General features: G+C 38.5%; 1 protein-coding gene across 1 annotated transcript; it reads left to right on the forward strand.

Moving 5' to 3' along the window:
- Positions 1-11,624: 11,624 nt before the first annotated feature.
- Positions 11,625-16,423, forward strand: LOC104218240 (ranBP2-type zinc finger protein At1g67325). Its single transcript, XM_009768689.2, has 10 exons — positions 11,625-11,783; positions 12,296-12,341; positions 12,501-12,616; positions 14,086-14,359; positions 14,632-14,702; positions 14,986-15,031; positions 15,125-15,234; positions 15,522-15,546; positions 15,618-15,769; positions 16,065-16,423. Exons 1-10 carry the CDS (start codon positions 11,775-11,777, stop codon positions 16,065-16,067), a joined length of 852 nt encoding a protein of 283 aa, XP_009766991.1. The 5' UTR covers positions 11,625-11,774; the 3' UTR covers positions 16,068-16,423.
- The last annotated feature ends 618 nt before the right edge of the window (positions 16,424-17,041 follow it).

Below are 17,041 nucleotides of genomic sequence, written 5' to 3' on the forward strand. Positions count from 1 at the left end.
GCGGCCGCTTTTGTGCGGTCCGCACAGCACTCAACGCGGGCGCACCTATTTTTGTGCGAACCGCATGGGTAAGTTCTGGGGCCTGCAACCCCTGTAGACCTTCTACAACTATGATTTTTGCACTAAAACATCCTGGAACCTACCCGGAACTTCAAACCAATTGTACCAACACATCTCATGACATCGTTCAAACTTGCTCAAAACTTCAGAACGCTCACAACAACATCAAATCACCAATTTAACATAGGATTCAGGCCTAAGAACTCCAAGAACTCTTAAATTATGCTTTTGATCAAAAGGTCTATCAAATCTCGTCCGAATGACCTGAAATTTTGCACACACATCCCAAGTGACACAATGAACTACTGCAACTCTCGGAATTCCATTCCAACCCCTATATCAAAATCTCGCCTATCAACCGGAATTTGCCAAAATATCAATTTCGTCAATTCAAGCCTAAATCTTCTCTACAACTCCAAAACCCATTCCTATCGCGCTCCTAAGTCACAAATCACCTCCCGAAGCTAACCGAACAATCAGAACTCACTTCCAAGCCTTCTAACACATAAGTCAACATCCAGTTGACTTTTACAACTTAAGCCTTCTTAAAAGAGACTAAGTGTCTCATTTCTTACCAAATCCTCTCCGAACTCAAGCTAATAAACTCAATCACATAAAACACGGATAACGAAGCGTAAAGAAGCTGAAATGGGGGAAATAGGGCGGTAACTCATGAGACGACTGGCCGGGTCATCACACATAGATAATTACTTAGTCAAATTAAATAATTAATTATTTAATTTATTTAACGAACAAAATTTTAAACTTATTAAAATTGACACACATAATAATTAAGGATATCTTGGTTCTACTAGGCCTCAAATATCGAGCCTAGAACTCATAGATAATTACTCAGTCCAATTAAATAATTAATTATTTAATTTATTTAACAAACAAAATTTTAAACTTATTGAAATTGACACACATAATAATTAAGGATATCTTGGTTCTACTAAGCCTCAAATATCGAGCCTGGAACTCATAGATAATTACTCAATCCAATTAAATAATAATTATTTAATTTATTTAACGAACAAAATTTTAAACTTATTGAAATTGACACACATAATAATTAAGGATATCTTGGTTCTACTAGGCCTCAAATATCGAGCCTGGAACCCAAAGATAATTACTCGGTCCAATTATATAATTAATTATTTAATTTATTTAATGAACAAAATTTTAAACTTATTGAAATTGACAAACATAATAAGTACTGACAGTTTGGTGCTATCGGGCCTCAAATATCGAGCCTGGAACCCATAGATAATTACTCAGTCCAATTAAATAATTAATTATTTAATTTATTTAACGAACAAAATTTTAAACTTATTGAAATTGATGTGCATAATAATTAAGGATAGTTTGGTGCTACCGCGCCTCAAATATCGAGCCTAGAACTCATAGATAATTACTCAGTCCAATTAAATAATTAATTATTTAATTTATTTAACGAACAAAATTTTAAACTTATTGAAATTGACACACATAATAATTAAGGATATCTTGGTTCTACTAGGCCTCAAATATCGAGCCTGGAACCCATAGATAATTACTCAGTCCAATTAAATAATTAATTATTTAATTTATTTAACGAACAAAATTTTAAACTTATTGAAATTGACACACATAATAATTAAGGATATCTTGGTTCTACTAGGCCTCAAATATCGAGCCTGGAACTCATAGATAATTACATAGTCCAATTAAATAATTAATTATTTAATTTATTTAACGAACAAAATTTTAAACTTATTGAAATTAACACACATAATAATTAAGGATAACTTGATGCTACCGGGCCTCAAATATCCAGCCTGGAACCCATAGATTATTACTCAGTCTAATTATAAAAATAATTATTTCATTTATTTAATGAACAAAATTCTAAAAATGTTGAAATTGACACACATAATAATTAAGGATAACTTGGTGCTACTAGGCCTCAAATATCGAGCTGGAACCTATAGATAATTACTCAGTCCAATTACATAATTAATTATTTAATTTATTTAACGAACAAAATTTTAAACTTATTGAAATTGACACACATAATAATTAAGGATATCTTGGTTCTACTAGGCCTCAAATATCGAGCCTGGAACCCATAGATAATTACTCAGTCCAATTAAATAATTAATTATTTAATTATTTAATGAACAAAATTTTAAACTTATTGAAATTGACACACATAATAATTAAGAATATCTTGGTTCTACTAAGCCTCAAATATCGAGCCTGGAACCCATAGATAATTACTCAGTTCAATTAAATAATTAATTATTTAATTTATTTAACGAACAAAATTTTAAACTTATTGAAATTGACATACATAATAATTATGGATATCTTGGTTCTACTAGGCCTCAAATATCGAGCCTGGAACCCATAGATAATTACTCAGTCCAATTAAATAATTAATTATTTAATTTATTTAACGAACAAAATTTTAAACTTATTTAAATTGACACACATAATAATTAAGGATATCTTGGTTCTACTAGGTCTCAAATATCGAGCCTGAAACCCATAGATAATTACTCAGTCCAATTAAATAATTAATTATTTAATTTATTTAACGAACAAAATTTTAAACTTATTGAAATTGACACACATAATAATTAAGGATATCTTGGTGCTACTAGGCCTCAAATATCGAGCCTGGAACCCATAGATAATTACTCAGTCCAATTAAATAATTAATTATTTAATTTATTATAAAACAAACGCACAATTAATATTATTTAAATTACAGTAGACGACATGGACTTGCCGTCTGTGCATCCTGGAGCAGTCGAGGATTAGATATTAGTGTTGCAAGGCTACCATAGGTCCTTCTATGTATGGGAGGACATCTATTGGATCAAACTCTCCGCACCAGGAGACTTGACGAATTGTGGGACTTCTTGAGGCAAAGACATTTCCATCCCCGCGTAGTCGAGTGCCTAGAGGCTTCGGGCTTCCTTACAATTTTGTTGGATTGGGCGGATGCAGCTCGATTGGTCTCTCATCACGGCGTTGATTGAGCGGTGGCGACCGGAGACGCACACTTTTCACTTGCCCACTAGAGAGGCCACCATCATGCTTGAGGATGTTCAGGTTTTGTATGGGCTGCGTGTAGATGGACTAGTCGTTGCACTGCCCCAGTACATGAGAGCTATGACGCGTCCCCAGTATTTGGATTTGATGGGGTAGTATACTGGTTACAGACCACAGGGTGAGGCTACACTTAGAGGGGGCAGTCGCGGTTCTATGACAGCTATCAGAGAGCATATGGAGGTATTGCACCCAGACATTACCGGCGAGATAGAGGCTATCCATATGAGCGGTACACGAGGTTGGCGCTGCTCCTTCTTTTTGGGGGTGTCTTGTTCTCTAACACTTCTGGAAATCTAGTGAGTATGCGTATTCTGCATCATCTGCAGCAGCTAGATGAGTTACCCCGGTACAGCTGGGGTGCTGCTATTCTAGCATACCTGTATAGAAGTATGTGCCGGGCGAGCATGGGCAGCCAGGTGGACATATGTGGTTTTCTGCCGCTTCTACAGGTGACAACATTTACGAATATTCTGTTTATTACTCCAAATTCTATATGGTCAAAATAACTCTTAAATTTTACGTCAACCTTTTATCTTAGGTTTGGGCCTGGCAGCGGATCCTGCCGTTGCAGCCACCTCTACCACCACTAGAGCATGGTGTAGCACCTCCGTTTCTCCCTTTAGCTACGAGGTGGGTTCTCCGGCATGGGAACTACCGAGGGATTGATGCTCATCATAATCTCCCCCTTGTCAGGGATGTGTTAGATACGCTGGTGGCCGGACAGGTAAATATGTACCTAAACGTACTTGTTATAAATTTACTTGTGTTGCGCATACTCACTTTTATGTTATTATTTGATAGTTCATCTGGACTCCATACAGCGACGAGTTGCTAGCTTAGCTGCCCGATTATTGCTGAGTCGACCGACTGCTTTGGAGTACTTCTGTCCCGATGATCTTCTTCGATGTGGTTGAGCATCATGCCACAGAGCGTGTGCTTCGCTAGTTTCACCGTCCCCAGCCTATACCATGGGAGCCTGCATGGGTGCCTACACATTATCAGGGGGATGACCGTACCAATGTGGACGATGCATTTGTAGGATGGCTAGAGCAGCAGGTCCATATTTGGGACCAGCGAGAGTACCGTATTCCGCCACCACCTTCACATATCTAGGAGGCTACTATTGAGCTGAATACGTCATGGTACCGCCGTCACACCCGACTGATGATCGGGAACCCCATTCATGTACTTGGCGATCGGTACAGACCATATGCCGGGAGGCACTGGTATGTTTTTGTGACTTATTAATATATTATTATTTGATATAGCACTATTTAATTAATATTTTAAATGTTGTGTAGGCTATTGGGCATCACATGTTCTACCAGTTGGGACAGGAGATGCAGCAGCATGGCGACAGTGCTGCAGTCGTTGAGTATGGCCGGCGGGTGGAAGAGCTGGCTCGTTGGACCCTGTATCAAGCAAAAGATGGCGCAAGGTTGGATCACAGGGCTGAGTATGCGGCGCCAGAGGAGTACCATCGGGGTAGGGTTGTCCCACGAGGCAGTGGTAGGGCACGAGGGAGGGGTGCCCCACGAGGCAGGGTTGTTCTACGAGGCAGTGGTGCCCCACGAGGTCGCGGGGGACGGCGAGGAGGTGGTCCTCAGCAAGGGGGCGTTGAGGCACCTATCGACCCACCTGTTGAGGCACATGATGAGGATCTTAGAGATGATCAGCCGAGTTATTTCCCTCAGCTAGATGAGCCTTCCAACAGCATGCCGTCGTACAACCTTTAGCTATCTCTGCCAGCATCGCAGGTCACCCCGTTAGATGCATTGTTGACCACGGGAACATTCGACGGAGATGTAGACCAGTTCTTTTCAGGCCCATCTACTGCATCTGAGGATCGGTCGACCCGGGACGTGGATGACGGGCACAGGTTGAGTTAGGCCTTATCCCCGGTGGTTGATCCGGATCTACCACAGGCGTAGGTATGCTTTTATTACTGTAAAATTTTAATTTGTTTTCTTTTCCTTAATGATTTGTCATTAATTAATTTTTAATTTTCTTATTAAGGCTTCATCCCAGCCCATCATGGAGGCCACTGTATACGCTGATGAGGACACCACAGATGCATATACTCAGGAGGCCGACGGGACCACGGTGAGAAAATGTTTTTGACTTAACACGTACTATACTAATATACATTTTTACATGCTAAGCTTAGTACTTGTTTTGTAGGTTGTTGACGGCCTAACAGCCTCTTCTACCGATTCTGCCAACTGTACTGTCGATGCTGCTGCGTATCCACATATAAAGAGGCGACTTGATGATGATGATCTCGATAGTGTACCTGGGCGACAGGGGATGCGACTCAGGCCAGCAGCAGCACTAAAGCACACAGGCTGCGGGACTCATTGATTTACTTATGTTTGTACTTTGTGTAAATATTACATTATGTAAATAATGGCAACAATTCTATTTTAATAATAATTTTATTTTAACTGCGGTTGAACAACAATTTTATTTTAATAGTACAACACAAACATAGCAGACCTACCACGACACAAACAATACAAGTAATGAAAATACTTGACAAGGGAAACATAAAGATTCACTACTACGCTCAACACGTACATGCCATTGTTTAGTCACGACCGTCTAGTATTCTCTGCTCCAACCACTTGAGTTGGTCTTCCAGCTTTTTTTTTCTCTTCTTCCACCTCCTTGAGTTTCGCCTTCAACTCCGCAATTTCTTGCTTGGATTGGCGCTCTCTATCCCACTGCCCCGTACACATATTATGAAGATGATACAACTTGTCTTTATAGTATTCCTGCTCACATGGTTCATCAATCCATACCACAAAATTGCATATAGGTACGTCGGGTTACCTATAAAACTTGTTCATACACGCCCAATAGCGGCGTCCAGCTTCTTCCCAACAATCGTACATCATGCATTTGTTTCTGCATTCGCACCTTGGGACATAAAGGGGTTGTTAAGACATTTCTTAAAGAGAAACTTTGGTTTTATGCAAATATTTTCTATAGGTTGTTGTTAAGTGCTGAAAATAACTAGAATGCGCATGTTATTTATAGGTAAGATTTCACATAAAATATAGTATTATACCATGCTTTACATACACACAAAACGTAGTATTATACCACGCTTTACATATTAAATTTTTCTGAAACAAAACAGCTTTTTCACATGGTTTTCAGCTTTTTCAGAACGACAAGACAGCTCACAAAACGTAGTATTATACAACGCTTTACAAAACGTAGTATTATACAACACTTTACATATTAAATTTTTCTGCAACAAAACAGCTTTTTCTGCAATCGTTTCAGCTTTTTTCGTTTCAACTTTTTTGAGAACGGCAAGACAACTCACAAAACGTAGTACTATACCACGCTTTACATATATATTTTTTTTTAAATTTTAGATTGGTCTTCTTTAGTAACACCAATAAGTTGAATATTTGAACAATTCTATGAAGAAAATTCCCCTTTATGTAAATAATGGCAACAATTCTATTTTAACAACATTTTTATTGTAACAAAAAAGACTTCAACAACTTTATTTTAACATGACAACACAAACACAACTGATAAACCTAAAGATACACATAACAAAACAAACAGTGCAAGTAATGAAAACACTTGACAAGGGAAACATAAAGATACACTACTACGCTCAACACGTACAAGCCACTGTTTAGTCACGACCGGCTAGTACTTTCTGCTCCAACCACTTGAGTTGGTCTTCCAGCTCTTTTTTTTCTTCTTCCACCTCCTTGAGTTTCACCTTCAACTCCTCAATTTCTTGGTTGGATCGGCACTCTCTTTCCCATTGCCTCGTACACAAATTATGAAGATCATAAATTCCGTCTTTGTAGTATTCCTACTTACATGGTTCATCCATCCATACCTCAAAATTACATGTAGGCTCGTTGGGTTGCCTATCAAACTTGTTCATACACGCCTAGTAGCAGCGTCCACCTTCTTCCCACCAAATGTACATACTGCATTTTTTTCTGCGTTCGCACATTGGGACATAAAGGGGTTGTTGAGACATTTCTTAAAGAGAAACTTTGGTTTTATGGAAATATTTGCTATTGGTTATTGTTAAGTGCTAAAAATAACTAGAATGCGCCCGTTATTTATAGGCAAGATTTCACATAAAATATAGTATTATACAACGCTTTACATATTAAAGTTTTTCGAAATGAAACAGCTTTTTCGCAGTCGTTTCAGCTATTTTCAGAACGACAAGACAACTGATAAAATGTAGTATTATACCACGCTTTACATATTAATGTTTTTCTGCAACGAAATAGCTTTTTCGCAGTCGTTTCAGCTATTTTCAGAACGACAAGACAACTGATAAAACGTAGTATTGTACCACGCTTTACATATTAAAGTTTTTTTTAATATGTAATTTTTTTTATTCCACAATCTTGGTCTTCTTTACTAACACCAATAAGTTTAATATTTGAACAACCATATCAAAAGGTCATGTTAAAAAATAAGATGTAACAAGATTGTGGAACATAATTTTATTTGATAGATATTGCAACATACACAAGTACAGACACGTATTACAAATAACAAAACGCAAACAAAAGACTAGGGGTATCATTGATAGTTGGGTACACTCGACGAACTTGCACCAGTAGCTGGATTACCACCGCCACGCACACCACCTGAAGGACATTTACGACGGTCGTGTCCTGTTTGAGAGCATATGCCACATTTACACGCATAGACGGTGTCACCAACATCCATTTGGTTCTGTATACACGTTCTCTTTTGCACTTGCAGCTTCCGCAAATAGTCCTTGTTACACACCATCTTAAAAGGTTTCGGCGGCCAATAATGCTCAGCACCTAATGGCTGCAACTGCCCACTATATGTGTCTACGTATGCAGCAACACTGTATTGTCTATCGATATAGTTGGTTGCCCCAAAACCAACTTGTTGAAAGCACTTCAAGGCATATGCGCACGACATGTGGTAGATGGTCCATTTCCCACATGAACACAATTTTCTGGCTTTATTCAACGTCTATAGATTATTCCCACGGTGTCCGCAAATAGCGGGCTTAACTTCAAAAATACCCCGGTTGTAATCGTACTGTAAAAATAAATTCCAATGTGCTCGCCTCCTGTACCTTTCAAATCTTCTCATGGGTATTGGCATAAATTGAACGCCCCTGTCCATCAATGCCGATGCAGCTCCATGCCTTTCAATTAACCTCTTCGTACTCTGTTTGAATGTCATGCGGACCATGGAAGTGACATGCAATCCACGAGCAGACTTCAACAAGCCGTTGAACGACTCCGACACATTTGTAGTTAGGGCTCCCAATCGTCTGCCACCATCAGCATACAATGTCCACATGTGAAGCTCATGTCCCATCAGCCAAGTATAGGCTCGTGGATCTAACTACCGGATCGCTTCCATGCGCCTCATGAATTTGCACTGCTGGTGCTCAGTTGCAGCCATCCACATTAAGTCATGCAAAGCCTTGTCAGGATATTTCTTCTGGAATTGGCCTTCAGTTGCCTCACACAGTAACGGTGGTATGCATAGGGTTCCTGTCATTCATGCAAGTGCCGTACAAAACTTAAAATACCACCATGTCGATCAGATATTAGACAAAAATCTGAACGCTATTTGACAACGTGCTGCTTCAAGTGGTTCAAAAAAAGCGTCCACTTCTCTTCGCTTTTGTTGGCACAAATGGAAAAAGCATGTGGAAATATTTGTCTGTTGGCATCTACTGCAATTGCAATCAAAAGCTTAATATCATAGTTGAAATTACATAGCTTAATATCATAGCTTAATATCATGAGTACCGTCTATGGAAATTACAGGACGACAATGCACAAAACCATCAATTGTTGGTTTAAATGACCAGAACACATAGTTGAAAATATATTCGGGTCTGTCCGGACTTCGCTCACGCCTCCATTCAACAACAGTCCCAAAGTTAAGTGTTCCAGTGCGGCCATGTACCTGGGCAGAGATGAAAAAGACTTATCCCAATCACCATAAATAAGTTCAAAGGCACGTTTGCGACCGAGATATGCCTTTCTTTTGGTTATAGTACGACCATACTCCCGGTGGACGGCTGTAATACACTTTTTAATCTTGAACCTAATGGACACTTCCAAATATAGAATCAAGACTAGAGAAATCAAGTCCACATCCAGGTTGAAGTGATTCTCATTGAATGTGTCCATTTCACATCTGTGGGTGCTAATAAATTTACCCACTTTCCACAAACCTAATTTCTTCTTGCTGGCACGCAACATCCAGTGACAACTCGTAAAGTCTCTACGGCATACAACCTTGTATACCTCCGTAGTTGACTCACTTACCGTTATCTCATGACACTCTCTTACACTGTAGATTTTTACAGCCCTAATTAGGCGAGCTTTATCGGGGAAATACATGCCCTTTGCCAGCACTGCTGGTCTAGACTCATCCCACATCGTTGATCGAATTTCGTCATCATCCATTGTGATGACATCCACGTCCGGCATACTTGGCAAATTATCAAGGTAGGGAATATTCCGCTCATGAACTTGTATGTGGGACTCGTACACTCTTGGTCTAGCGGGAGGTAGAGGATCATGCTCCCTCGTCAGCTCAGGTTCGACATCTACTTCCTCCTCGTCATCACCCTCATCAGGGAAGGGTGTGTCATCTCCAGACTCATCCGGATTGTTGTCATAATCACTATCATCTTCCTGACTCTGCGCATCTGCCAAATCACGTGTCAGTATGTCATCTATGGGCAGCTGTGTGAGGTCAGGAATATCAAGATGCTCGTTTTCACTGCACAAAAGAACAAAATGATAAACTACCCAACTAGATAAATACTTTACATATAGCTATATCACTTTACTTACAAGTCGTACTGTCTTGACGTTTCATGATGTATATTTTCTTGTTGGTGATGACTCCCCGATGGACGACCGTGGTCCAATACGCCAGAACTACGCATATTCCAACTAGGGGCGGGGTCATAACTTGTAAAATTCATATCCGGACGGTACCCCCTATGAAAAATAAGAGTGTTAATACAAATCCAATTAAAACATAAAATAAACATCGCTAAATCGTAGAAAAATTGAAGTTTAACAGTCGTCTTGTGGATTATATAAAGTCGAAAAATTATTTTGTGGCTACTCATTCGCCGGTGGTGACAAGTTTAAATCAAGGCAAGCTCTTTCATCAGCAATCTGTCCGGCAAAAACTGCTCCAGAATAACCACCCGATGACTGGGGGTTATCCCTACTATGCACGCCCTCATTATTGGGAACGTCTTCAACCTTGACGTACATTTCCAATAATTTTATTACAATAAATCCCCTGTATTCATCCGAAATCCGCAAAAATCTCTAAGAGTTTCATCATCTTCGATGTTAAACTCAGAATAATAAGCAAACCCCTGCGGAGTCACTGAATACGGAAATCTACCAGTTACTTTAAGATTAACCGAACGTTTTCTCACACTCATTTTTTACGTAACAACGATACCTATTTATCGTACTCCATTGTAAGCGACAATTTAACATTACATTGTGGAGGTGAGCTATACCTCACAAAGTTATTCTCCAGCACAACTTCACCCCCCCTAATATAATGAAACCCTTATTTTTGGCTCTTCAGACATTATAAAAAATTATTGATAAGAAGAAGAGAGAAATATGAACGGAAGTTTGAAGGAAAGTTTTGAATGGATTTTCATAAAATTCAAACGCCTTTAAATAAGGCAAGTCCGAGCTTGGGGTGCAGAATTTTTTTATGTAAAACACAGTATAATACCACATTTTATGTATTTGAATTATTGTTATGTCAGTTATCCGCAGAACACTTATTGGTAGGCCCAAAAATTAGTGTAAAATGCAGTATAATAATACATTTCAGTGTAAAACACAGTATTATACTACGTTTTACACTAAAAAACAAATATTCTCTGCACTCTTGCAGAAGTTTATTAAGGTGGGCCCAAATTTTATAGGAAAACGCAGTACAATACTGCGTTTAAGGAAAACGCAGTACAATACTGCGTTTAAGGAAAACGCAGTACAATACTGCGTTTAAGGAAAACACAGTATTGTAATGCTTTTTCCTATAAAAAATTAATTTTTTAATAAAACGCATTATAATACTGCGTTTAGCTTTAACAGCTAACTTTCCGTTAAAGTAAATTTTTTTAATAAAACGCATTATAATACTGCGTTTACTTTAATAGCTAACTTTTTGTTAAAGTAAAATACAGTATTATATTACGTTTTATGTAGAAATATAACTTTTTTTTAACAGTAGAAACGTATTTTGTGCCAAAAATGACATTATTTCAGTTTCCGACTCGCAAATCACCTATTTAGAGGCTTCCGCAGAGGATGGGCCTTCAAGAGAAAATTAAATGGGCCTAACAGCGACGAGGGGCTGGGCCCATCGATGCAGCTTGACTCCCTTGACTCAATTTACTCACAGCCCTTCCCCTTGTTCGTATTTATAATCTTACCACCAAACCACCACTCTTTCTCTCTCTCTCTAGGTCCGCCATATTTTCGGTGTTTTTCCGACACAATTTTGTAGCTCCGGCCGACGGCCAAAGAGTTTATCACCGTCTTCTCCTCTAATTTCAAGCTGCTATGTCTCAGGTTTTGGTCTTTCTCAACTTTCAATCATCTTTCTTTTCTTTTTTATTATTTATTCAATAAAGTTTCAATTTTTTCTTGTAAACTTCCCTGTTTCGTTGCTTATGATCTTTGTAACCCCTGAAAGTATTTTCATTTTTATCCTAGATAGGATGTTGGGTTGATACATAGAAGCTAGGGTTTCTTTTTGGCTTTTTCCTGAATCTATAAAAGGCCTTTTAACTAATTTATAACGAAGTATTGAAGGCTTTTAATTTCTGTTTTTTACTTATTGTTTGGCTTATTTACTAGTGTTGGAGCTAGATGTATCTAAATAGAGCGAGTGGATATAGGAGGATTGATTCAGATAGGATACCCTAGTGTTGGAATGAAACGTGTCTGAATAGGGCGAAATTGATGTAGAGGATTGATTCATATAGGGGACCCCAATTTGTTTGAATTGATGAGTAGTTTAGTCATTGACTTGTTCTGGGCTTTAAAACTTGTATTTTACTTGCTTTTATAATTTTTTCCAGGTTGATAACAGAAATTCTTCTGCTGCCAAACGTGCCCGAACTGACGGTATGTATCCCGGTTCCTGAAGAGGAGGGAACCATATCTGTAATGCTCTGATAGTTTTGTACTTCGTTGTTTCATCCTGTTATTTTTTGTTTTGTATTCAGTGGAGAGGGTTCACGATGTTTGCTTCCTACTAAAAGGTTCTAGTTGTTGACATTGTAGGTGGCCGTAGGGAAGATGACTGGACATGTCCAAGCTGTGGGAATGTCAATTTCTCCTTCAGAACCACATGCAATATGCGCAACTGTACTCAGTCTAGGCCTGCAGATCACAACTCAGTAAGACATCATCATCTACTTTCACGGTTTAGTTTGGGAGAGCTACATGTATACCGTTACATGATTTTATTAGTAACTTGTGTTGTTTGTTTCTGTAAATTCAGTCTCCAGCTAAGCTGTAAATTGTTGTGCAAAACTTGTTTTTGTATGTACACTTGCATCTACTACCTATATAATTTAGCATCAGTTTTCTTTCTGAATCACAGTTCTTAACATTAGCTTTTCATTTCTATATCTCCCCCCAAAACCCCAAGCCAGGTTAACCCAGAGAGATGTTTGGGTAAACATAGTTCCTGATATCTAGCCTTAACGAATCAGCTGTTACCATGGGTGTCGCTTGGATTTTCATTTACAAGAGTCAAAATACCTCATATTCGCTCAACTCTATGTCTATTCGACTTGTTGTCTGACTACCTAGAGCCCCATTTGTTTAATTACTCACTTTCTGATCCAGGATTTCTCTTAAATCCTACCTCCACATTATGCTCCATCTAAATTGATTGTTGCTGTTGGTTGTTAGTTTTCTTACCTTTTCTTTTTCTCTTTCTAGCAATTATTTTCTTTGGAAATGATAAAAATCATCCAATGATCCAAGCAGGGACTTCGTTCCCAGTTTCTTAGCCTGCCAGTGCCCTGAGTTCTTTTGCAAAGATGGTTTATGTTTATAGCATTGTGGAATATGGAACAGGGTTTAGTGCCCTTAATGGTATTATGAAGTTTGTTCCTCTCCTTATGCTTTCAGTTTAACTATGCCCAAGATGCTGGATTTATGGAGTGGTATGAACTTTTTTTTTTCTTTTCTTGCTGATGAAAGATAGATGAAAAGCCTTTTTTTTTCAATCCATATAATGAAAAACATGAGAAATGAGTGAAATCAATTCTAGGCTTGCTTTAAAAGGATTGTTACTTCTCCAAAGAGTTCGGCAGATTCCGTTAAAACTCATTTTTTCCAGCCCAAGTTATCATGTGCCCTACTTTTGCTTAACCCTTTCCGACCCTCACGTTTGACACACCTACTTCTTTGCATAACCATTAGCTTATAGCAATCATGCTAGAAAGCCAAATCATTGAAAATGTGAGACTATTGTTGAGCCTTAGACGTTAACTTGGTGTTTTGTTTTGAAAGATGTCTTGTGTGCATAGAATATACATGATATAATGCATAAAAGCAGTGTCAAGGATGTAGAGATTATTTGATGTTTTACATGCCCACACAGTCATATTATCGGGGTATATTCCTCAAGTCATGCTGGCCATCATGGCAATTTTGTATTCACGATGACTACGCATATCTTGCATGATCCACATCCTTCAAAAAGTATCTTAATTAGGTGAAAGATTCTTCATGCATGAACACTTAACTTTTTAGTCTGAGTGTATCTGGAGTGATCCTTGGTTATCTTAAAATTATAGCTAATATGAGATTTTAACAAATCTTGCTAATACTGACAAAGACTTTGCCTTTGTAGAAATCTGCAGTTAGGCCAATGCAAGCTCCACATAGCTATTCACCCTCTGCTGCATATGTTGGGCCTGGTGCACCCTCTTCAATGTATATGGGGGTAGCACCTTATGGTGGTTCTTTGTTCAATGGACCATCCATGCCAGCCTATGACGTTCCTTTTTCTGGGGGCTCAGCTTATCATTACAATATTGGGAGCCGTCTTTCTGGTGGCAGCCCATACCGCCCACTGCATTTCTCTGCTCCACCTCCTTACACTGGTGGGTCTGTGATTGGAAATGGTATGTATTCTTAACCTCAACCAATTATAAGTTAGAAAAAAACGAAGAGTGCTGCTTGGAGGTTTATGTTTTAATGTTGTAGTGCACGTCCCAGGTTTCCTGGTGGATTAGCTTATTGCAGAATAGGGAATGTTTGTTTTGTCCATTACTACTTCTGTGTTAATGTCGCACATGTAAACAGCACTATGCTGTCAGGCTTCTAACTTTGGAATAGCCCGATGTAGTTTCAGTTGTTCCATAATAATGCTGTGACTGAACTTTTTTGTTTACAGGTGGGATGTACGGTGTGCCACCACTTATGGACCGATACGGTCTGGCATTGCCAATGGCCCCTGCTGGCATGGTAGGGTTAAGTTTCGGCTTTTTCTTGAACACGATTATCTTGTTTGACTATACTAGACAGTCGGCATTAAATTTTTGGTTCATTACAGTTTTAACTGAATACTTCATTTTTCTTTATACACCGCCTAATATTTCTCCCCTTCTGGTATTTATGTCTCACAATTTTAATCTTTCTCGATCAGTGAATCTATTGCATCACCCTTGTGGCAAATGCTTATCACAGAGTGAATGATGATTTTCTTTTCAGTTGAGAAGAGACTGAGTAATATTAATTCTTAATGCAGGCACCAAGGCCAGGGTTTTATCCTGAAGAAAATTCTCAAAAGAAAGGTGGGAGTTCTGCAATATATATTCTATCCTTGTATTCTGCATTAATTTCATGGCATCTGTAATTTATTACCTTCTTTTCCATAAATTCCGCAGATGGAACACGTGATAATGACTGGAAATGTCCTAAATGTGGAAATGTCAACTTTTCTTTTAGAACAGTTTGTAACATGAGGAAGTGCAACACTCCAAAGCCTGGTTCTCAGGTTTGACTTGCTGTCATGTTCCAGGATCTATACCTGATAATATACGATATTGTTTCGTTTTTAATATCCAACACCAACTTTTGAACTATTTTGAATGAAGTTTAGGTTATTTTGGACCAAAAATGTTATTTGCTATCAAGAGTTTTGTATGTGCTATGTTTGCATTAGATGATCTGATTTTGAAATTCAAGTTGGCTTCTTGTTCTTCCTTCTTATCTCAACTTTGGAAGTAGTTTTGCAACTACATTTTGATTTTTTGTTGACTATCTTTATTTGCAATTACACAGGTTTCCAAATCAGGAAAGAATACTAGTAAGTTTTCGGCCTCTAGCATGCTATCTTTTACTAATTCTAATTAGCTTTCTAACAACCCCAAATTTCAGAGCCAGAAACACCAGAGGGAAGCTGGAAATGTGAGAAATGCAACAACATAAATTATCCTTTTCGGACCAAGTGTAACAGACAGAATTGCGGTGCGGAGAAACCATCTGAGTCCAAAAAGTCTCCTTCACAATCAGATGATGAGAATGATCAGGTCTGTTGTGTGATACACTTGATTTGTATGATTATTTGTTGCCTAAAGTTGTCTATAAGTTGTGAATCATCTATGTATTCCTTGTACAGTTTATGTATATTATGCTCAAGAAACTTTGTAGCTTTGAAAATCTCTGTAGGAAGTATACCTGCTAGCCTCCAAAAGGGAACTATTTTGTCTAGTCTTCTCTCTTATTCTCCTATTTCTGATACTTCCTGCTTGTTCTTCTTGTTTACTTTATCCTTTTCTTTTTGTGTTCATTAGCATCTATTAATTTGGTTGTCTACTGTTCCAGTGAGTACTAGGGCTTGTTTAAGGGTTGAGAAGGTCCAGAGTTGTCGTCCAGCATTGCTCAGTGTGGGTGTCTGAAAGTCAGTAATGTCACCTTCCTGTTGCAGCGGTTGTCAAGTTACTGTGCCTTAAATGTGGTGTCAAAGTTGTACTAACTGAAATTGGTACCTTGTGGTCCTTATGGATTCTTGTCGAGTTTCATCAGGTGTCTACCAGCTCGTTCTGTCTGGATGTTATTGAGGTTGATTTGGTTAATGTTCAATAGGATTTCTTCTGGTATTGCTGCACCAATGTTAGATGGGTTGTTGACATCCATTTTTGTTAGGTGGTAATTAAAAAAAAACCAGATGCAGCCTGTTTTTATCCTGGTCTTTTATTGTGTTTCAAATGTATTCGGTGTAGCCGGAGTAACATGTCCAGGTTGCATACATCAAGGTCCATGGTCTAGGATCTTTGGTTTTCTCCCAAAACAATATGGGAGAATCTGTTGATTAGGAGTGTCTTCCCGAAGGTAAGTTGAACATGAGCATTGTCTTATTGCTCATTAGATTGTCGTATCACATTGGTCTACCATTGAGGGAAAAAAATTCTATGTTGGTGGGGTTTGCATTAGGTGTTAAATATTTGCCCATGAAAATATATTCCGCTCAAACTTGGCTGGGGTACTGGGCGTATATTCATAAATCTGTCATCTCTAGGGGTGCTTATCGGGCGGATTATTACGCTTAACGGTTCGGCTTATCGGTTATTGGATTATAAATGTAGTAATCCGCAAGCCATCGAATAAAACATCAGGCGGATTGGTATCGGATTAACGATTATGGGGCGGTTTATCGGCTAAATCAAATAGAATTTTTTTGAACCCTAGTTCTTTTGGTTGCTTAGCCTCTTTCTTGAATTCCCAAGCCGTGCCCACGGCCACTCTCTTAGAATGCCAGGTTTAGTACCCTTTCTTTTGTTCTTCACCACAAAAGAATTATA

The sequence above is a fragment of the Nicotiana sylvestris genome, chromosome 12 (genome assembly GCF_000393655.2).
Source record: "Nicotiana sylvestris chromosome 12, ASM39365v2, whole genome shotgun sequence".
In the NCBI taxonomy this organism is placed as follows: domain Eukaryota; kingdom Viridiplantae; phylum Streptophyta; class Magnoliopsida; order Solanales; family Solanaceae; genus Nicotiana; species Nicotiana sylvestris.